General features: G+C 38.7%; 1 protein-coding gene and 1 long non-coding RNA gene across 4 annotated transcripts in view; one reads left to right on the top strand and one right to left on the bottom strand.

Moving 5' to 3' along the window:
• Positions 1–12,498: 12,498 nt before the first annotated feature.
• On the top strand, positions 12,499–14,766 carry LOC130683830 (uncharacterized). Its single transcript, XR_008997830.1, has 2 exons — positions 12,499–13,533; positions 14,519–14,766. It is a non-coding gene; the product is annotated as an uncharacterized LOC130683830 (long non-coding RNA).
• Positions 14,767–18,109: 3,343 nt separating this feature from the next.
• UGT8 (UDP glycosyltransferase 8) overlaps positions 18,110–23,458 on the bottom strand; it is an 84,586-nt gene continuing 79,237 nt past the window's right edge. For all 3 annotated transcript variants that reach the window (XM_036920793.2, XM_036920794.2, XM_036920792.2), the window contains one exon: positions 18,110–20,707. In XM_036920793.2, the coding sequence (XP_036776688.1) occupies positions 20,344–20,707 (364 nt within the window). In that variant the 3' untranslated portion in view covers positions 18,110–20,343. The remainder of the gene's footprint in view (positions 20,708–23,458) is intronic.

Below are 23,458 nucleotides of genomic sequence, written 5' to 3'. Positions count from 1 at the left end.
GACAGACTGTTAAAAGCAGCCAGAGAGAGAAAAAAATTCACATACAAAGGAAAACCCATGAGACCTCTCACGAGAAACCTTACAGGCCAGAAGGGAGTGGCATGATATACTTAAAGCAATGAAGCAGAAAGGCCTCAAACAAAGAATCCTTTATCCAGCAAGATTATCATTTAAATTTGAAGGAGGAATTAAACAATTTCCAGATAAGCAAAAGCTGAGAAAATTTACCGGCCACAAACCATCTCTACCGTGTATTTTGGAGGGACTACTATAGATGGAAGTGTTCCTAAGGCTAAATAGCAGTTACCAGAGGTAATAAAACCACAGTAAAGAAAGTAGAACAGTTAATTACTAAGCAAATGCAAAATTAAATCAACTACCCCAAAGTCAGGCAAGGGATAGACAGTGTACAGAATATGATACCTAATATATAAAGAATGGAGGAGGAAGAAAAAGGAGAAAAAGAAAAGAACCTTTAGATTGTGTTTGTAATAGCATATTAAGTGAGTTAAGTTAGACTCGTAGACAGTAAGGAAGTTACCCTTGAAACTTTGGTAATCACAAATTTAAAGCCTGCAATGGCAATAAGTACATACCTATCGATAATCACCCTAAATGTAAATGGTCTGAATGCACCAATCAAAAAACATAGAATCACCTAATGGATGAAAAAACAAGACCCAACTATATGCTGCCTACAAGAGACTCACTTTAAACCCAAAGACATACACAGAGTAAAAGTGAAGGCATGGAAAAAGATATTTCATGCAGCTCATAGGGAGAAAAAAGCAGGAGTGAGTTGCAGTACTTGTATCAGACAAAATAGGCTTCAAACAAAGAAAGTCACAAAAGACAAAGAATGACATTCCATAATGATAAAGGGGTCAATCCAACAAGAGGATATAACCATTGTAAATATCTATGCACCCAACACAGGAGTAACTACATATGTGAAACAAATACTAACAGAATTAAAAGGGAAAATATAATGCAATGCATTCATTCTAGGAGACTTCAACACTCCACTCACTCCAAAGGATAGATCCACCAGACAGAAAATAAGTAAGGAGACAGAGGCATCGAACAACACATTAGAACAGATGGAACTAACAGACATCTACAGAACTCTGCACCCAAAAGCAGCAGAATACACATTCTTCTCAAGTGCACATGGAACATTTTCAAGAATAGATCATATACTAGGCCACAAAAAGAGCCTCAGTAAATTCAAGCAGATTGAAATTGTACCAACCAGCTTCTCAGACTACAAAGGTATGAAACTGGAAATAAATTATGCAAAGAAAATGAAAAGTCCCACAAACACATGGAGGCTTCACAACATGATCCTAAATAACAAATGGATCAATGACCAAATAAAAACAGAGATCAAGCAATATATGGAGACAAATGACAACAATAATTCAACACCACAAAATCTGTGGGATGCAACAAAAGTTGTGTTAAGAGGGAAGTATATGTCAATACAGGCCTACCTCAGGAAAGAAGACCAATCCCATATGAACAATCTAAACTCACAATTAATGAAACAAGAAAAAGTAGAACAAATGAGGCCCAAAGTAAGTAAGAGGGACATAATAAAGATTAGAGCATAAATAAATAAAATCGAGAAGATTAAAAAAAGAGAAAAAATAAATGAAAGCAGGAGCTGGTTCTTTGAGAAAATTAAAAAAAGAGACAAACCCCTAGCCAGACTTACCAAGAAAAAAAGAGAGTCTAGACACATAAACAGAATCAGAAATGAGAAAGGAAAAATCATTGCAGACACCACAGAAGTACAAAGAATTATTAGAGAATGCTATGAAAAGTTATATGCTAACCAACTAGATAATCTAGAAGAAAGGGAGAACTTTCTAGAAAAATCTAACCTTCTAAGGCTGACCCAGGAAGAAACCAAAAATCTGAACAGACCAATTGCTAGCAATAAAATTGAATTGGTAATCAAAAAACTACCTAAGAACAAAACCCCTGTACCACATGGCTTCACACTGAATTCTATCAAACATTTAAGTGAAGACCTAATAACCCATGCTCTTTTAAGTTTTCCAAAAAGTAGAAGAGATGGGAATCTTGCAAACTCACTCTGTGAGGCCAATATCACCCTAATACCGAAACCAGGCAAAGACACCACCAAAAAAGAAAATTACAAACAAATATCCTTGATGAATATACATGCAAAAATACTCAGCAAAATATTAGCAGACCAAATTCAAAAATACATCTAAAAGATCATCCATCATGATCAACTGGGATTTATTCCAGGGATGCAAGGATGATACAATATTAGAAAATCCATCAACATCATCCACAACATCAACAAAAAGGACAAAAACCACATGATCATCTCCACAGATGCCAAAAAAGCATTCGACAAAATTCAACAACCATTAATGATAAAAACTCTCAACAAAATGGGTATAGAGGGCAAGTACCTCAACATAATAAAGGCCATATATGTCAAACCCACAGCCAACATCATACTTAAGAGCAAGAAGCTGAAAGCCTTTCCTTTAAGATTGAGAACAAGACAAGGATGCCTACTCTCTCCACTTTTATTCAACATAGTTTTGAAGGTCCTTGCCACAGCAATCAGACAACACAGAGAAATGAAAGGCATCCAGATTGGCAAGGAAGAAGTTAAACTGTTACTGCAAATGACATGATACTGTACATAAAAAACCCTAAAGAATCCACTCCAAAACTACTAGATAAAATATCTGAATTCAGCAAAGTGGCAGGATACAAAATTAATACACAGAAATCTGTTGTATTCCTATACACTAACGATGAACTAGCAGAAAGAGAAATCAGAAAACGATTCCATTCACAATTGCATCAAAAAGAATAAAGTACCTAGGAATAAACCTAACCAAAGAAGTGAAAGACCTATACTCTGAAAACTACAAGACACTCATGAGAGAAATTAAAGAAGATATCAATAAATGGAAACACATCCCGTGCTCATGGATAGGAAGAATTAATATTGTCAAAATGGCCATTCTGCCTAAAGCAATCTACAGAGTCAATGAAATCCCTATCAAAATACCAACAGCACTCTTCATGAGCTAGAGCAAATTGTTCTAAAATTCATATGGAACCACAAAAGACTCCGAATAGCCAAAGCAATCCTGAAAAGGAGGAATAAAGCAGGGGGGATTACGCTCCCTGACTTCAAGCTCTACTACAAAACCACAAAAATCAAAACAATTTGGTACTGGCACAAGAACAGATGCATAGACCAAGGGAACAGACTAGAGAGCCCAGATATAAACCCAAGCATATATGGTCAATTAATATACAATAAAGGAGCCATGGGCTTACAATGGGGAAATGACAGCCTCTTCAACAACTGGTTTTGGCAAAACTGGACAGCTACATGCAAGAGAACTAAACTGGATTATTCTCTATCCCCATATACAGAAGTAAACTCTAAATGGATCAAAGACCTGAATGTAAGTTATGAAACCATAAAACTCTTATAAGACAACATAGGCAAAAATCTCCTGAATATAAACATGAGCAACTTTTTCCTGAACGTATCTCCTCAGGGAAACAAAAGCAAAAATGAACACATGGGACTACGTCAAACTAAAAAACTTCTGTACAGCAAAGGATACCATCAGCAGAACAAAAAGGCATCCTACAGTATGGGAGAATATATTTGTAAATGACATATCTGACAAGGGGTTAACAACCAAAATAAAGAACTCACACACCTCAACAACCAAAAAGCAAATAACCCGATTAAAAAATGGGTGGAGGATATGAACAGACAATTCTCCAAAGAAGAAATTCAGATGGCGAACAGGCACATGAAAAGATGCTCCACATCACTAATTATCAGGGAAATGCAAATAAAAACCACAAGAGCTAGAACTTCACACAAGTTAGGATGGCCAGTATCAAAAAGACTAACAACAACAAATGCTGGTAAGGATGCAGAGAAAGGGGAATCCTCCTACACTGTTGGTGGGAATGTAAGCCAGTTCAACGATTGTGGAAAGCAATATGGAGGTTCCTCAAAAATCTAAAAATAGAAATACCATTTGACCCAGGAATTCCACTCCTAGGAATTTACCCAAAGAATACAACTTCTCATATTCAAAAAGACATATGCACCCCTATGTTTACTGCAGCACTATTTACAGTTGCCAAGGTATGGAAGCAACCTAAGTGCCCATCAGTAGATGAATGGATAAAGAAGAGGTGGTACATATACACAATGGAATACTATTCAGCCATAAGAAAGAAACAAATCCTACCATTTGCAACAACATGGTTGGAGCTGGAGGATATTATGCTAGTGAAATAAGCCAGGCAGAGAAAGACAAGTACCAAATGACTTCCCTCATTTGTGGAGTATAACAATGAAGCAAAACTGAAGGAACAAACAGCAACAGACTCACAGACTCCAAGAAGTGACTAGCAGTTACCAAAGGGGAGGGGTGGGGAAGGGCAGGTGGGGAGGGAGGGAGGAGGGGTTGAAGGGCATTATGATTGACACACATGGTTTGGGGGGCATCATGGGGAAGACAGTGTAGCACATGGAAGACAAATAGTGACTCTGTGGCATCTTACTACACTGACGGGCAGTGACTGCAATGGGGTATGGGGGGCACAATAATATGGGTGAATGTAGTAACCGCAGTGTTTTTCATGTGAAACCTTCATAAGAGTGTATATCAATAATACCTTAATAAAAAATAAATAAATAAAAATAAATAAATATCCATGCTAACCAATAGAAAAAAAGAACAATGTGGACTTCAAGATAAACAGAGCCTCCTCCCTCACTCTCCCTCTAGACTTTGCCCCTGAAGGAGTCAATTAGCTAATTCCACAGTCTCTATTGAGAACATGTCCTGTGCCCAATATTGACTGTACATCAGTGGACAAGACAGACCTGGTTCCTGCAGTGGAGGAACTTAAAACCTAGTAGGAGAGATAAAACAGTAAACATGTGCTTAGTGCTCTCAGAATGTGAGAAAGAGGGCCTTACTTGAGAGACAGTGGTCAAAACGTAACAGTTAAATGAATTTTGTCTCATTACATATAAGTTTAGCCCTATTCCTACCCTAAATTCTCGCCCCAGATCTTAACATATGCTGATCTGGAAACAGTGAGACAGGGAAGAACTAGAATGTTCTTTCATTCATTCAATAAATATTGCATGTGTGCTTCCTGTGTCTTGGGTCTGTGCTAAGTGCTGGGAATACAAATATAAAAAATCACTAATACATGACTCTGGTCCACCTATGCCCTTGCTCACCCTTGTAATTACCCACTGATACAGAGATGGACTACTTCTCTCCGCGCCTTGGAAACACCTATTGATATGGAGATGCACTAAGGCCAGGAGAGAGATTCTGGAAATACTGAAATTTTACCTACAGCCTTCCAAAAACTACCTCTATCCATTTCTCTGCCTGGTGAACATCTATTCATGCTTCATAATTCAAGTAAAACAACCCCCAGGTGGAACCTGCCCTCATTTGTCAGTCGGCTTCAATGGCTCATTGTCTCTACGCCCATTACAATATAGGTTCCACTGCTGATTGAAACTGCGTCCTTGCTGGTTTTGTCTCCTTGAAGTCAGGGACGGTGGCTCCTTCATCCTTGCATCCCCAGAATCACATACAGTGCCTGGCACTTTAGAAAAACAGAACACAATGTTTCATTGTGCTTTAATAAAAGGCAGTACTTAGAGCAGTGGATAATAAGAATACTGACAAAGGAATGTTATTTAGTGGTGTTATAAACCAAGAAACATTTGATTATATGTAAACTAAAATCACTTTTCAGATGACATCCAACAGTATAAGAGATGTCAGTATATTCAGAATTGATAGCAAAACGAGTAGGCATCTTTTGTAAAATTAAGAAATGTTAGAAAACTAGGAGGTAGGAAGTGAATGTAAGCACAGTAAGTCAAGGACTAGGGATAAAAAGAGCATCACAAGTTAGTCAGACGGATGCTTTCAGTGACAGTTTCAGGAAAGGAAGAAGACCCAATAGATCTATCAAGAACTGTAGTATATATGAAGGAGAATACTCCATTAATATGTTAATATGCTTGCATTAATAAATGAAGCAAATAGAGAACAAAGAAAAATAGAGAACTATAAAACACCACAAGGACACAGATAACAGAAGCATAATTATCAAAATTCAGAGTAGAATGAAGAGAGGCATTAAACTGAGTGTTCAAAGAAAGGTAAAGGATAATTGACTCGTTAAAAATGTCAGCAAATGCTGAGGCAGAAGATAAAAATGACCTGGGTACGTCTGAGGAAAAGAAAAACCAACCCAACAAGGAGAAAGGGTGACAGTTATTTGGGTTCCATTGAAAATTTGAGTTGAAATATATGAAGCGTTTCCTTTCCATAGATCTTTAAGTGTTTTTCTACAGCGCTGACAGCAATGCAAATGGGTGTTTAACTTACAATGAATTGGAGCGTCTTCTAGGAGGAGAAAACCCAGAACAAGAACAACTGGAGCTGTATGAGGCTAACAACAAGATGTTCTCCGACCTTGAATTAATCAGAGCATTTGAGGTGGCTGGTAAGGGTCTGCAGAGTCTGAACCTCAGTGAGTCAGGGAACAGGTAGCCTTGAACAATTCTCTGCGTTATAGCCAAAAACTAACAAGTAACCCACAGCTCACATATTTTTGTTTACAATTGGGGTCCAAAAGCAAAGATTATAAGAAAACCTCAAAAGTAACAAACATGGCATCCTATGCCATACACAGTCATGTAGAGCAATAATTATTCCATTAAATCGCATGACTAGAGGGTTTATGTTTTCTGGAGGTTAAGGAAAGGTGTAATAATTAGTCTTCCTCTGTACTTGCTAAAAGGATTTTAGGATGACATTCTCAAGACTGAAATTTTAAAGCCTGAGTAGTATAAAGTAATCATGTAAGAAGAAAACTAGATGGCTACTATTTATTTAATAGAATAAAAAGTTACAGCAATGTAAGTGGCATGAAATCATAGAGAAACTAAAACACCTTTTAAAACTGTATTATTTCCTCCATCTGTTTCTTTTCCATCTAGTTTTCATAGAATCCGTTGTGTGAGGAATTTGAAAACATTTACCATAAAAATCTCGGAGTCATTTCCTAAGCAGTGATGTGGGAATAGCAGGAGGAGATATGGAAGGGTATCAGAGGTGTTAGACTGGTAAACAGAAAACATTTTAATGTGGGAAAAAAAGTTAACATTTTTTTAGGTCTTAATTCTTTTGAAGATGTCCTAGAGCTGACAGCTGAAGTTGTAGACTCATAGAACACATTTGGCCGTAAAACAAAATTCCACATAATCAAATACTAATTTTAATCTGTTCACTTTTAAAATTGGAGAATAAGAAGTTATTAAATTGCTATTATTTCCCTTTTATTTGAGGAAATAAACTGTAGCAGCAGGGATATGTTTTGTGCCTTTCCATGTTACTGTGCACAAATACACCAGCCGACTCTACCCGCCCTCCAGTGGTACAGTCACACGCTCTGGGACCTCACCTGTTCTTGTGGACAGCTGCATCACTAGGACATGGGTGACACAACAGGGCTTGCACACCTATGTGGATATCTGGATATTGTCAAAATCTGGCATTTGCCAAATCCCATTGACTTCTCTGGCTCCTATATTCAAGACCTTTAAAGATTCTTGCTCGCTTTTGCCCTTTCCCACCTTCTCTCTGGTGAAAACAAGAAAAGGTGTTTTACCATTCCTCGGTACAAAGTGTCTGGCTGGAGGAACGATCCGTCCAACCCAGATCAGCCTCTCTGCAATCGCTACTGGAATAGAGCCAGCAGATAAAACACTGAAAAGCAGGAGAGGCGTGCCTAATGTAGTTTTTGGTTTGCTTTGATGCCTCCTTCCCAGGTTGTTCTTGCCTTGCTATCCACACCTTCTGGTTACTGCCACCAGCAGATAAACCCATTGTAATCCTAGGCTGAGATAAGTTTTGGAACGTCTATCACGTCTCAGCCCTGGACCTTTCTCTGGTTCCACCGGACAGCTGGCTGCAGTTCCAGCATCTTTTGTCAGTATCAGGAGAAAAAGCAATGCTGTCAGAGAGGATCAGAGAGAAAATGCATCCTGGTGCAGAAGATCAATTTATGAACATCAATAACAAATTTAAGAGGCAGGCTTCCACTGGAGAAAGGGAATGTACAAACCAGTTTATAAAATTTTGGTCAGCAGGGGTAAAAAAGGGTACATGGAGCTTGACAGTTTAATGATCACTGAGCTATATCCCAAACCAGTTCCTGCTGTCCCCCAGCCAGAGGCCTGCAGGGCCAGAGGGAGGCAGGACTCACCCGGGAGGGGGTGGAGGGGGGTCATGTAGCCTTCATGTTCCTCCCCAGCCCTTAAGGAAGCAGCTCTCTCTGCAGAGTCATTGTTTCTGATGGACCTTACATTCGAAATGGCCTTCAGCTACTGCAGGCAAAAGATTTTATAACACAGCTGGCCATTTTCTCCATTTGGTCTTTTGTAATTTAGAATGCTTGAACTTCCAATTTTGTTTCCATATTCTATTAAAAATCAAAAGCTTAAGTTACATAAACACAGCTGATGCCCCATAAACCTGGAAGTAGTAGGGCAACTCTAAATTAAACACCAAATAGCAGAAAATCCAGGGGAGGAAATCAGAAACTTGGAAGCAATAAGGTGGGAGACCGGGTAAGGAAGGAACATGGGTTGTGCAATATGAAGCATGAAATCTGCACCTGGAAATTTATTGGACAATAACATAGTTGACAATGACTTTTATTTGACAATTTGATAATAACTGTAATTTCATATAAATTTCAGTCTTAACTTCAGTTATATATTGCTTTAAGTCTGGGGAGAGGAAATCCTGGGGCAAAATACCTCTAAAAACCGAAATCAGTCAAAGGGAGAAATAAAGTTTAAAATGTTTATTGCTCACAAACTGCAGTCTGGGGCCCTTCTCTCTTTCCTGCTCTAGAAGAAACAAAACCGGTCCTCCCCTTCACCTCTCAGGTACAGATAAGCCCTCCTTGCCCAGGTAATTACCCATTGATATGGAGATGAACTTCTCTCCACCCCTGGCACTAAAGCCATACCTCTTTCCACCACTGAATGCCTAATGATATGCAGATGTTCTAAAGCCAGGCGAGATATTCTGGAAATGTTACAATTTTATCCACAGGCCACCCCTCCAGAAATCTCATTTTACAATTTACTCATTCCCTCTCTTCCGACCTATCTAATAACATACAATAGCAACAGCAATAAAATCTTGATAATCCTCAAGCCAGAGGATTCAGCCTATGCAGATTAAGTGTACTTTACAGCATAGTCTCTCACTAAGCACAAAATAGGTTTCTACACGTTTACTCATTCCTAACAACTATGCTAGATTGCTCACAAAACTTTTACCAAACATTAGACAAAGTCAAGCATTTTTTTCTTGACAACAGCAGCACAGTCATTATAATTCTCAAGCCAGAGGACTCAGCTAGGTTCAAAGTCCCAGGCAGTCTAAGTCCAAAGCTTGTCCATTCTAGCCATCATGCAGCAGATGCAGCCAGAGGGCACATCCAGGACACAAGGACTGTAGAAGCAAATAACCATGATTGTGCGGGGCCACTTTTCTGTTATTCCAGGAATACACAGGAGGCCAGCTTCCAGGTCTTTTCCCCAAGGTGCCAGAGGAGACAGCCATAGCCGATTCATGTGTTGAAATGTCCAATGCTACATCCATTTTATTCCTAATTGCTGCACCCATCCTTGAAATACATGTCCAATAAAGTGGGTGCCTTGATTGCTCTCAATCACTGGCAATGGGCCATAGGCTGCAAAGAGATGTCTAGGCCCCTCTTGGTGGTTTGATGATTTGCACCACGTGCACGGCACTCCTTCTGGGATCAGCTGACTTCTCCAAAGGTCAATGGCAAGACCCACCAACGGCTACAGCCCACATTGTCTTTTGCCCCGTGTGCACCAAACGCTGATGTAGCCATTGGGCCACATCAGAGGCAAGCTTTCCTTTTAGCCAGCACACCTGGGCCAATGCATCTGCTTCATTATTCCCTGGGGAATGCCAAAGGCAAATGGCCAGTCACATTTGTCGGTTCCCCCTGCCCCTGACCCACAGGTAAGGGAGGAGACACGATGAGATACCAAAGATCTGAAAGGACCAGCCAGGGAACTCAAGGCAATAACTCAAGAGTGGTGCTGAGAGGGCACCTCTCATATTTATTGATCAAATGGTTATTAACAAAAATAAAATTCTGTATAGGGGACTCAATACACAATCATTAATCAACCACAAGCCTAACTCTCAACAGTATCCAATCTTCTGAAGCATAACGAACAAGTTCTTACATGGTGAACAAGTTCTTACATGGTGAACAATGCAAGGGCAGTCATATCACAGAAACTTCCAGTTTTGATCATGGATCATGAACTATAAACTCTCATGACAGACCATTTTTCTCAGACGTTAGGGAGAGAGCTCACAATTTGAGCACGGACATCAGGAAAGGAAAATTTCATGTTTTCTGCACCTCCGAGTGGCCGTCCTTTAACGTTGGCTGGCTGCCAGAGGGAGCATTTAATCCAACCACTCTTTTACAGGTTAAAGATATTAGGGGGAGAGCTAACAACCTCAGTGTGGAAGTCCAGAAGGGTCGGTGGCACACTTTTTGTTCTTGTGAGTAGCCAGTTTTCAATGTCGGATGGCTGCCAGAGGGAACGTTATCATTATGTCTCAATCTGTATGTTTGTGTGTCTAAGTGTGTAAATGAAAATATCTTTCTACCTCCGGATGGTATTAATGAAATTGATTTAAAGACAAGCGCTTGTGAAAATTAGGCATTCTAAAACTTCCAGAAAATCTGATAAAAAATGTTAAGCATTAATGCTAATTTGAGTTTGGCTGAGGCCCGCATGTCCTTGTAGTTATCAGCTGCCTAAATTTACCTAAGGTCATTTAAGTCAATGTTATCTGCTAAATCTTTTAAGAATAAAATGCTTAACGGCTTGGCTTTGTCTAATATTCAGTAAAGGTCTTGTAAGTAATCTAGCATAGTTGTTACGAATGAGTGAACTAAATGAGTGTGGCAAGTGAACACCTTTTTAATTGTGTGTTACAGTGTGTATACCTACCTACAGCCTGAGAATCTTTGTGGTAACCTAAAACCTTAAAGTTTTGCTAAGTTAAGAAGATATACTTTATGTTTAGTGAGAGATTGTGCTGTAAAGCTCATAGTTACAGAAATTATAAAATGTTCATAAATTTGTCAATCTAAAGAATGCTAGTGTAACCGTTTACAATAGCCTACTTCTCAGTGTTCACTGAAAATTAAAGTTTCTAATGGTTTTAAGTTCTAATTAAAACTACTTAAAGTAATAAAACATTTCTGTATGCTAAAAGATGTATGTTTTAATAAGAGAAAGTATAAGGAATGGAAATTCGTTCTACATGCTAAAGAATGTGTCTTTTGATAAAAGAAAGTAACTTTGTTCTGAAGTACAGCTGTTTATTTAAAGAGGGAGAACTGAATGTAAAAGGAAGTTGTAGAAAGTTTGTGAAAGAATTGATATGGTCATGCTATATAAAATTAAAGCAAATGAGTCTCAGTATCAAGTACACAGCAAAATTAGAATTTTGTTTTCAGTTAAAAAGACTAGGTTTTCTTAACTGTTAATCTGCTTTTTCTGTTGAAAGATTACAAAGGGTTCTCTAATTGTTTTATCAAAGCAGTTTCTCATGCTTAAAGTCTCAATGAGTTGTCTGAGTATTGAAGAAAATGAGATCTTAATATTAAAAGGACTAAAAGCTAAACTATGTTAACAACTGTGTAACCTTCTTCATTTGCCTTTGAGGTATTTTGTTGTCATTCAGGTTAAATGGGTAAGTATTGCTTCATAGCAACCTATAATACTATTTAAGCAAGTGCCAAATAAACTTTCTTCTGACAACTTCCCAAAATCAAATTCAAAAAGGTACTTTTACCTCTAGTTAACTCTGATATTTTCCAGAGGGCCCCTGGAACATGTCAGAGGAATTTTTTTCTCATTGGAGAAAGTATTTGACTAATTTGGCTTATTTATCTGATATATACTTACCTGCTTAATTACCTGGAAAGCACTGTCAAAGGGAATGATGCTAAACTTTGTTACTGAATGTTTTTTTGTTACAGAAATATCTGAATTTCCTTACGTCAACTGTCTTGCAGTAAGCTCTCATCAGATCTTTAGCCATTGTCATTTGTAAGTCTTTTGTCATTTATAGTCACTGTTTTATTATTCCTAAACTAGTAAAGAACTAAATTTCAGCAGAACAAGTATTAGTTACATAGGGTTAAGTAAACTAAAGAAGATGATTTTGTGGCTTTTTGTTTCAGATATTGCTGATAAAGTGCTTTAAGCTTTTTCTCTTAAGCTGACAACAGTTTATTAAATAACTATCTTTATAAGCAGAATTGAAACTTTATCTTTCTACCTGATCCCTCCAGAATTTAAAAACTCTCAGTGACTATTTTTATATTTCATGGCAGTATGTTTATTTGCATAAGTTCAATAAGAACCTGCTTTCCTTATAAGAGGACCAACTAAAAACACAGGTTATACCACCAAGGCTTTGACTGGAATGTCATACCTGAGAGACACATGCATAAAGGTATGATCAGCTTTAAGGAACTAAGGTTGACTTTATAAAGCCAACAAAGCCCCAATGAAGCCCCTTGGAAGAACTGGCCTGGTACCTTGCTTACGAAGTTCCCAGCAGCCTTACCAGGTGAGTAAGGAAAGTCACTTCCTGGCAGGTGCAGGAATCTCAGGATGTCTCAGAGACCTCGAGAAGAGAGGAATTCATCCAAATCTACAGGTACTACAGGCAAAGCCTGATGGCAAGTCTGGCTTGGCTGTCTGGCCTCAAGAGGCCTTTAAAAGTTCAATCTGAAATTCCTTACAGAAAGTTCCAGCAAAGCATATTTAAAAGAGCCTGGGTAATCAATTGCTCTTCTTGCTGCACTTATGCAAATAATCAAGCCAGCTGTTAATTATTTTCTTAACCTGGTTACTTCTAATAAAAATGAGAGTGATTTTAGAGAAAAGTATTGTTGCAATAACGCGGCCTTATCCATTCAAAATCCTAATACTAGTCATTGAGACATAAACTAGATCCAGAATTCCAGCTTCTTCAAAATATCTAGCTATGATTTTCCAGATATTTTAGTTTTCTCCTATCATTGCAATTAAAGTTTTACTATTTCTAGTTCTCATATTCAACCATGCATTCTTAATCTCATCAAGTTTGTCCTTCCAGAATGGAAAATCCAACTCCAGATGTTGCTACATAACCTAATAACACAATTTGTTCTATCTTGCCTAGAAGCCACAAAACTGCAAATAGTAATAGAAATGAAACCCAGAATAGAAGCGCCAACCTTCTGAGGCCCTCTCAACTGACCAGTGATGGAGACCTCGCTGCACCCTTTACTGCGCCCCCTTCTCAGCACGAAGCAGCCAGAGCGGTCATCGCCCCTTTTCCCCTAGCAGCAGCTAGAGTCTCTATCTGTAGAGGGGAGAATGAGAAGGGGACCATACGCTTAGACAGAATAAAGTGGGAGCCTCTGGAGAAAGCAAGGCAGGATATTTGCAATCAGAGCAATGTAACTACATGCTAGAACCCCCCCCTACTAAAACTATGTTGAACATTAAGCTCTAGAATCATTCTTCAGTGAGATCAGTTAATGTTCCCCAGATAAGGAAGAGTAGCACATATTTTATTATGCTAATCATTTGTAATCGTGTATAAGATTCACTTTAGCATACTAAAAGGCCCAGGCCTATGTGCTGTCTTTCCTCCTTCAGATCTGACGAGGTAATTTTGCAAGCTGAGCAACTGACTTAGCATGCAGACCCAGCTGTAGACGGCATAGTAAAAGGCAGGATTCTTTAGCAAATAGACAATATCGCAGCCCACCTTAGAGGCTGGGCACGCAGTCTTTTGATGTGCGCCCAAACCAAGGCGCCAGTGTCCCAGAGAGAAATAAAGGCAGGAAATTATCTTTAATATTCAAAGACCCCTTGCTATCCTACTCCTTTTACTAACCCTTGAGCCCTGTATCATCAACAGGCTGGTCCAGATTGTCAGAGACCACGTGGGGGCTGTCCAACTGATAGTCCTCCATGCTCAATACAAGCCCCTAGTAATCTTGTTACTCCTGCTTACCTTTAGACCATGTATCCTCAATAAACTGATAACTTTTATTAAAGATAGAATTAATACAGTTCAGCTAATGGTGCTAAGACAACAGTATCAGCCTTTATCTCCTTACAACAGCAAAACCTTATTAGACCCATGATTGGGTCCCTTAGGATCCAGAGAAAGGGGGGAATGAAAGGGCAAGCTCCCAGATTCTATTTCAGCCAATTGGGACCTGGATCCTATTTCAGCCAATCGGGACCTGGATCTTATTTCACCCAATCGGAGCTTAGTCCCTCTCTCCCCTCCAGTTAGCAAGAACACCCACCACCCCTGGACCCTGCCAACTGACCAAAGCCACGACTCATCACCCTCCAACTACCCCCAGGCCCAGCCAATCAGCCAGGGCCACGGCCATCACCCCCTCAAACAGCCCTGGAAACCCATAAAACCTTTGTTCTGGGGAAAACGCGCTCTCTTTCTCTGGCATCTTGCCACTGCGTTGGTGTAGATGAGAGATTGAGCTCGAGCTAGCTCGAATAAAGGCTCTTTGCTTTTGCATCGGTGTTGGCTCCTTTGCGGTCTTCTGGGATTCATGACTTTGGGCACAACAGGCTATGCTGAGGTACCTTCCTTTATCTGGGAAATGTTCAAATATTCCAGGCCAAGTTGCTCTTGGCTTTTTGAGCTTTAATCGATTAATTTTGGGTCTTTGTTAGTGGACTTTCTGGCCTTTTTCTCTTTCCACCCTGCTCATATCTATTTTCCTGCCTAACAACATGAGAGTAAATGCCTGTGCCACACCACTCGTGGCCTTTGGGTACAGTCTCGCACCCACCCCACGATGGGATAGGCGATTATTACCTTGGTCGGAGCTGTCACGGCGATGGGCTCTGTAGCCAGCAAGGCATGGTACACAGCAATCTGTTGCTTCAAGGTGACCTTGACCTCTGCTCCTTTCCATGGTTGTGGCCAGGCTCCAGCCGGCAGCAGGAGCAGCAGCAGTGGCAGCCTTAGGCTTGGGTCACAGGCCGGGGTCGGCATGGCCAGCAGCGGTGGTGGTGCCTCCACGACCACACAAGTGTAGACACATGTCCCTTGGTGCGCGTGCCACTTCTCCCCATCATTTCTTGGGGCGGCCCTCCCAAAGATCGCACCTATTACAGCAGATTTTGGGTTCAGAAGAATCCTACCAACTGCACCAGGTGTAAGTCCGGGGAGAGGAAATCCTGGGAAAAAATATCTCTAAAAACCGAAATCAGTCAAAGGGAGAAATAAAGTTTAAAATCTATTTATGGCTCACAAACTGCAGTGCCGGCCCTTCTCTTTCCTGTTCTAGCAGAAACAAAACCGGTCCTCCTCCTCACCTCTCAGGTACAGATAAGCCCTCCTTGCCCAGGTAATTACCCATTGATATGGAGATGCACTTCTCTCCACCCCTGATGAATGATACAAATGCACTAAAGCCATACTTCTTTCCACCACTGAACACCTATTGATACGCAGATGTTCTAAAGCCAGGCAAGATATTCTGGAAGTGTTACAATTTTACCCACAAGTGCCCTGTTGAAAAAAACTGCTGGTTTTATTACACTAACTAGGCATATCATTAGTAATCTTGTGGACTATATTAATTATATCTTTCTTAAATTATGTCCTATTTACCCAGAAGTAAAGACTGTGAATAATGTAATTATTGTTTGTCTTTTGATTTCCATAATTTGGAATACTTGAGGGCTTCCATGCCATTCTCTGTCCAGCCCCAAGTCAACTACCCAACACCTTAGTGATTGAGAACTTGTAATAATTTGCAGAATTTGTAGAAAAATGGCAGTATGAATATACTTTAATTGTATGGATTTTAAGGCATTTCTAACAAGAATTTGCTGGAAACATATTTTTTATATCTGCAAAAATTTTGCTAGCATTTCTGCATGAAACATGTTTTTAAAAGCTCGCTAAAAATCTTACGTTCTCCGAGAAGGGAACTCTTTAATGCATATTCTGGGAAGAATTTTCACTAATAGTATTCATACAATTCTTAAGTTTTAAAAGTTTTCCATTTCAAAATGTTTTTGATTATACCAGTTGCAAAGAAGCATTCTCTAATGTGATTTTATATTTATAAACCAGTTGAATTACTTAGAAGCAAGAATGAAGTAGAATCAACTACACTTTTGGTAGTGAAACAGATCACTGAATCATCCCTTGAAGTTGTTTCATCACCTTAACTTTGGTTCTCTCACTTTTAAACTTTTTCTTTGCAAAGTGGAGTCATTTAATTTTAGTAGCATTCTGGGATTCACTGAGGAGCTCAGCTATGAAGAGAGGAGACAAAACATAACAAAGACACCTGTAGGGCACTGCAGGGACCTGACATCACTGGGTGGACAGAAGACTCAACAAATGGTTGGTGAATGAATAAATAAAACAATTTTTAAACAACTTTCAAAAACTGAAAGCCCAAAAACATAAAAGAGATTAGTCAGTGTACCCAGAATGAACCCCACAGGTTTGAGCGCTCATTCTGTGCTGGCCATTATGCTAAGTGTTTTAAATGCACACACAACTTTAAAAGCATTTAGTATAGTAGCCAGTGTAAATATGTGTGTGTGTGTTTATTCATGATGAGCCCATGAGGTTATTATTATACAAATAAGGAATTCAAAAGTTAAAGATTGTGAGGATACTCCTGACGAAGCAGCTATGACATGGGAGTTGTATGAATGGCCACAAAACAAGCCAGTAGTTGAGTGTGGAGTCCTCTGGTGCATACCAGGACTTCTCTGAAGTTTTATTGCCTCCTAAATAGTCCCATAGTATTCTGCACGTATGTCTACTATAGCCTTCAGCACTTTCCATATAATTACTTATGTGTCCGTGTCTCCCACTAGAACAAGATCTTAGAAGGAGACGTTGCCCTTCTATGTAAGTTCCCTGGGTATCTAACATACTATCTGGTACATGACAGACAACACTGTTGGATGGATGCCACCACCCCTTGCCATGGCAGTTTCTAATCTAAGTTCTTGTGGATAAATAAGTATTCTTTCTTCAATTCATTGCAGTTGTTTATTTCAGAGAAGGTACTTACCGTTTATAAATAGCAATATCTACAAGATGTTTTCGTAACAAACTGAACCACTTTTATGTTAATTTCAGTGCATTTTTATGCCCCATAATGCCTAAGTACAAAGTGAAGCTGGAAGCAGGGCACCGAGGCAGGTTATCAGACTCTATTAGGTCATCTGAGAGCAAATATTCCTACAGTCTTGACAGCAGCAGGAAATGAGTGAAGAAATCCCAGGGTGCCACTTCCTCAGTCTGCAGTGCCTCACTGCTATTGGTTCCTAGCAGGGAAGAAGGAAGGCAGGTGCAGATATCAGATCATGTGAACAGGCTTTTTGAATTAGTGTCCTCTGAGGATCCCACCTGGTGGATCCCAGCCCAGTCAGAGTAGGGTGTTGTTGTGTATTACAGTCTAGGGGTAGGGTAGAAAATACGTAGTTGGGTAAAGTTCAGAGGTGACTCTTTGAGGACTGTACCCCCACAGCCTTAGTTAATAAACACCAGAGGAGACCTTACCAAAAAATGATAAATGTAGTACTTGGGAGTCTAAGAATATTCCCAAAATATAATACAAAGTTTCTATGTTCTCAAGAGAGAATCTCTAGCTTTCTTCAACTTCAGTCAATAACCATTGCTTTAGTCCAAACATTAGATTCCTCTAATCCTGGACATCCAAATTCTGCCCCATCTCTATGTGGAGGGATATTAAAAATTACAGCTCTAGAGGGAAAAATGGATGCATGTCTTAATTTTCATTTGCATTTGACATGATGATGACCAGCTATGGAAATATTTGCAGAGGCTCTTTTTAAAAAAATAAATGAATAAATACCTTCTTGAAAACTTTACTTTATTAGAGAATTTAGCCCAAGTGTGGAAAATTTTAAATCATTCTATTTACCAAAACTGGCTAACAATCAGCTTACTAGGAAAAAACAACAATGATCAGTAAAAACCTACACTCAACATTCTTAATTATGGGACAATTTTAAGATCCATGTTGATGTAAATCCCTCTGTTTAATAATAGTAAAAAAAAACATTCTCACATATAACACACTGTTTTCATACTCATATACACATATAAAAGTTGGGAGAATTATCTTAGAAACATGTTTATATTGGACATACATAATAGCTTGAAATAAAGTCTGAATAAAAATTTTATTCCAACATTTCTCTATTTTTAAATGATGTTTATTAAGTTTTTATCACAGTGGAGATTAATTTATGCTTAATCATCCAGTGAGTGCTTACTGTCAACTTCATCCAATTCCAAAAATGTAAAATCAGCTCATTCATACACTCTAAGTCCTGTTACCATCCCACCATTCATTGCCTGCATCTTTTTTTCCCTTTTATCAGCAACACTAAAAGATTGTGAAAAGGTATAATAGGCTTATATGTATAACACCATTTCTTCAAGTATTCAGAGAGCAGTACATTTGTCTGCGTTGTACATTAGAAACTTACTTGTGACATTATTTCTAAGTCTAGGAGAATGGCTCCTGGTGGGAGTGTAATGAAGTTGTATGTCATGGTGTATGACAAGGATTTACAGCATTCTAGAATTTTCACAACTCTTCCCATGTTAGTGAATGTCATTAGGTAAATGTTGTATTTTCCTACTCTAAGCTGTCAGACACAGGATTTCAAACTACGAATAAATAAAGCATACACTCAATATGTGTAGTGCAAATGCCAAGTAAACAGAATGACATGGAATAAACTCATAGTTGCCAACTAATGAATGGTTCAGCTGGGAGGTCCTGATTTTATGATGTCTGTGACTTGCATCCCTAGTCTCAGATGAATACTGTCCTGGCTCCATGTCAGCCACAATAACTGGAAAAGGCTGCTGAGGGGTATGTAGTCTGAGTGAGGAGGGAAGTAGGAACTCATTTTCACAAACAAGTGGTGTAATTTCTCTGTCCCTTCTGTATATCACATAAAGTTTGATTTGTTAAATCTCAAACCTCTCAGACAAAGCAGGTACCATATGAAGAAATGCAAATGTTCCCTTTAAAAGAATTAAATGTTGGCACCTATGTAATAAAGATTGTGTGCCCCAGACAACCAAAGGGATGAAGAAGATGGTTTTTAAAGTTAAAACTTTGGAAAGAGAACACCTAATGTTCAAAATTACACTATAGACAAGCCATCAAACAATTACAAAAACATTCAAATAATGGCCCTCTTTAACGATGCCCTATAAGTAATTATCTCCAGTACTCTGAATAAAAGTCAGCTTTGTTGCTTTGTCTTAATTGTGCATTTAACATAATGTGACTCATTAAAATGAAATAGAAAAAAAATCGAAAATTTTTTTCCAGGGTCAAATTATTGTTAGGGAGAAAATAAAAGTAAAATATGACAGCCAATTTATACATTTACTTATGCCTATGGTTTTCCCCATAGAAGTGTCCAGAGTCTGTACGAAAAGAAAAAAAAAACTTGACAAAAAATTAAAACAAAGCCAAAAAAATTACAAAAAATGGTGCCATTTATCTTTTCATTTTCTTCCTCTGCATTCAGTTTTGAGGGGAAAGTGTTGGTGGTGTTCTGAGTTCACATATGTTACATTCTAGAAGAGAAACATTTGAATCCCATCTTTGTACTTCCTTCCTGAATATGTTGTTGTACCTTCAGCAAATGTAACAAGCAGCCAGCTAAAAATTCTCTTAGATAGGGAATACACGCACATACACACACACACACATAAGCAAACCTTTTAAAGAGAAAAGAAACTATTACTTATCTGGGACACACACATATCAAGATTTAAAACTAAGGTCTGACATGGTCACTTAATTGATTTAAATAATTAAGGCTTCTAAAAGGTTCAGTGCGAAAACTCTCTGTATCAGTATTTGAATAAAATACATTTTTGCATTTTAGGTTTGTGCTTTTTACAGCCATCTTAATTCCACAGAATTTTGTTAGTAAGATCAGATAAGGAAGTATTAGAATTGTTTACTGATGTTTTACCTTAGTGATTGTTAGACTAAATTATAGCAATAACAATTCAATGACTGAACAGATTTGTTCCTATCACATGGGCTGTTGGCTCATTTTACCTTCTTTTCATGTTTAATATGACCATTTCTTTTGTACTTGCCATTGAGGATTCCGTTATGGTAATGTCCGTTAACTGTGCTGTGCTTATTTTTAGACCACAAACTTTTGATTTTTCTGTAGATAAATTTTGTCACCCAGGACAAGAAGATGTAAAACAAGGCAGCACCAAGCAAAAGCACAAAGGCAATATCCAGTAAAAAGTACTGGCAGAAGGAGATCTGATAGACAGCGGCACGTAGGTGATGGGCTCCATCGTGACGAAGAATATAATCTATCCAGTAGACAGTCCGATTGACAGGGTGGCCAGGCTGATCCCTGTGGATTTCTGAAAGCTTCTGGGCCCTCTGTCGGTAGCTATGGAGTAGAGGCAAAACACAGAATGATGATGTAGATACAACATTCAAAATCAGGACTCTCTCAATCTAAAAATGAGGAAAATAAATTGAAAAAGCTATCCTTTATTAAGTACCTAGTGTGTGCCAGGCATTGTGTTAACTTCATTAAGTACATTTTCTTATATTAACACAAAAAAATAAATTTTAAACAGGTAAGGGAAATAAAAACCAGAGAGACTAAGTAAGCTGATTATGGTTACAAGGTTGAGATTCAGATTCAACTTTTTCCGACTCCAAACCCCATGCTCTTTCTGTACTATATCATACCTCTTACACACATGTGATTCTTCTCTCCACATGCTTATAAATGCTATTTATCAATGACTCTCAACAAGGAAGAGGAGTGAATTTATTAGATTCTAAAACAGAGAGATGGAGAAATTGCTGGACTTTTTCCCAATATCCTTTTTTAGCACTGAAATTAAATTTTGTTCTGATTCAAAATAACATTAGGTGGTGGTGTAAGGTTATTACATTAATTAAAAAGATGACAAGGAAATGAAAAACGCCACTATGAAGTTATATGTAGTGTGTCATGTTTATGCATATGTATGCAGGTATATAAGTATGTATAAAGAAAACACTCTTTTAAATGGCTAATCAGCTAAAGAGGATAATCACAAAAAGTTATAAAATATCATGTAAAAATTTTTACTGGAAACATGTAATTGTACATTTGTGTGCCAATCTTTGACACATGGCCAAACACTTCTTGAGCATGGATTGCTGATTAGAGTTTGCATTGTTCAGATATAAGAAACAATTTCTAGTTGGAGGGACTGCAAACACACCACGGAGGGTGTGGCCCCTTGAGCTGTGCCTTATAGAGGATCAAAAGTTTGGACACAAAAACATGATAAGCCAAGTGGGAGAACAAGAGTGTGCCCAGACCAAAGTGGTTTGCAGAGAGCATATAGCACGGGAGCTGTTTGGTTGGAAGTTAGATTGGAAGAAGGTGAGTCCTGCCTGTGGGTCTACAGAATGACAAAACATGTAGATTCTTAGAACCAAGGAACCATTAGATCAGGGAGACAGGCTGTTAAACTAGTAAAGCTTTGGGTAGAGGATTAAAGGAGGGAAGAGACTGATGATGGGAAGACCATTCAAAAGACCACATTAACGACCAAGAGAATCTGTCCCCCAACATGGTGGTGAGATCAGACAGATAGGGGAAATGGTGTGGCGGAGGAGCTGGCAAGGAGTTGGTAACAGCCTTTATTAAATGCCAAGGAAAGAGAGAGGTCAGATGTAACTGCAGGGTTTCCAACCTTGGCGACTTCACATGGTAAGCATTAACAGGACACGGAAACGCAGAACACTGAATGGCTGAGAGAAACGATTACAATTTGGGTCATAATGAAAAGGTACGGACCAGAAGGCAGCTGGAAATGTGAGGCTGGAGCTGTTGGATCATCAGTGCCTAACAAAAAGTCTACTCTAATATATAAGTGTTGATTTGATAACCTTTTTGCGGGGAGGGGTATGACTTAGTTCTAGCCCTAACCATTAAACTTTAACAAATATGAGAACAAAATTGAGAGCAGTGAACAGCAGGGTGTTAGGACTGAGAGAAAGTGCAAGTCAAGGCAGTTACTTGAAGGTTTCTTTCTATAGAGTCACATAGGATGAGAAAATGAGAGAATGTTATTATTTATTATTATTCCCATACTGCAGATTAGGAAATCAATGAAATGATTAGAACGACATGGTACATTTGCTAAATGACATAGCTAGAGTTTTAGCGGTGTTTTCTGGCTTCCAGAGTCCGTGATCTTTCTGCTAAGCCACATTGCCTATCATGTGTTGAAACGTTTGTGAGGAAACCAAGAATATGGTAAAATGTTTGTTAATTTGTTTTCTTAAATTGTTTTCCTGTATTTTGAATAATCATATGACTAAAAAAGAGACAACGCACATTTCCTCCCTCATCATAGCTTCCCAACAAAATTACTGTCACATAAAAAAATCCAGTTGTTTTAAAAATGTAAAACCTTGCCCAAATATTAAGAGGCCATTCTAACCATGTTTTGTAACCATTTGTAATCATTTATTTCGAACTGATGGCAAAAGGTAAATTTGTAACTTTTGATTATTTCGTTTTGTGAGAAATTCTTACAGAGTAAAAGGACATCTTTAAAATGAAGAAATGAAACAGTATCTTAGAAAATAAAATTCAACCTTCTACTTTAACAAAGGAGAAGAAGATAAAAACAACCTTGTCCTCAGGTACCTGAATGTACCTGTGAATAGGCCCCATTCTCTGGAGATGACAGACAGGTCGGTCACATGCACACAACATTCTCTGTGGGGAAGCTGACCTCTAGCCCCGCCGAACTGCCGACTGCCTCACATGAGACTCCAGGAGGTTCACTGGTCCTGACTCAGTCTTACTGGACCTCACTTATGTGAGCAGTAAAGACTCTTTTGTCAGTCAAACTCTCACTCCTACCCAGGAGCAGACTCATAAATCTGAGTACTTACTAACCAATCAAATTTCCCAGGTCTCCTCCTTTCAGAGGTAACAGGTCTATGGATGAGCTGGGAAGGAATATTAGGGATTTCACCAAAAGATTAGTTTGAAGGGAAGGCAGTTTTCCATGTTAGAAACGGTCTCAAACTTTGAGTTAAGTGGCACTGTCCTCTCAGCAGTTTGTTGTACAATTCAACATTTCTTTCAGTAGGAATATGAAGGTTGCAAAATGAAAAAAAA

Source organism: Manis pentadactyla, chromosome 5 (assembly GCF_030020395.1).
Source record: "Manis pentadactyla isolate mManPen7 chromosome 5, mManPen7.hap1, whole genome shotgun sequence".
Lineage (NCBI taxonomy): Eukaryota > Metazoa > Chordata > Mammalia > Pholidota > Manidae > Manis > Manis pentadactyla.
This window is presented reverse-complemented; position numbering and strand designations above follow the sequence as displayed.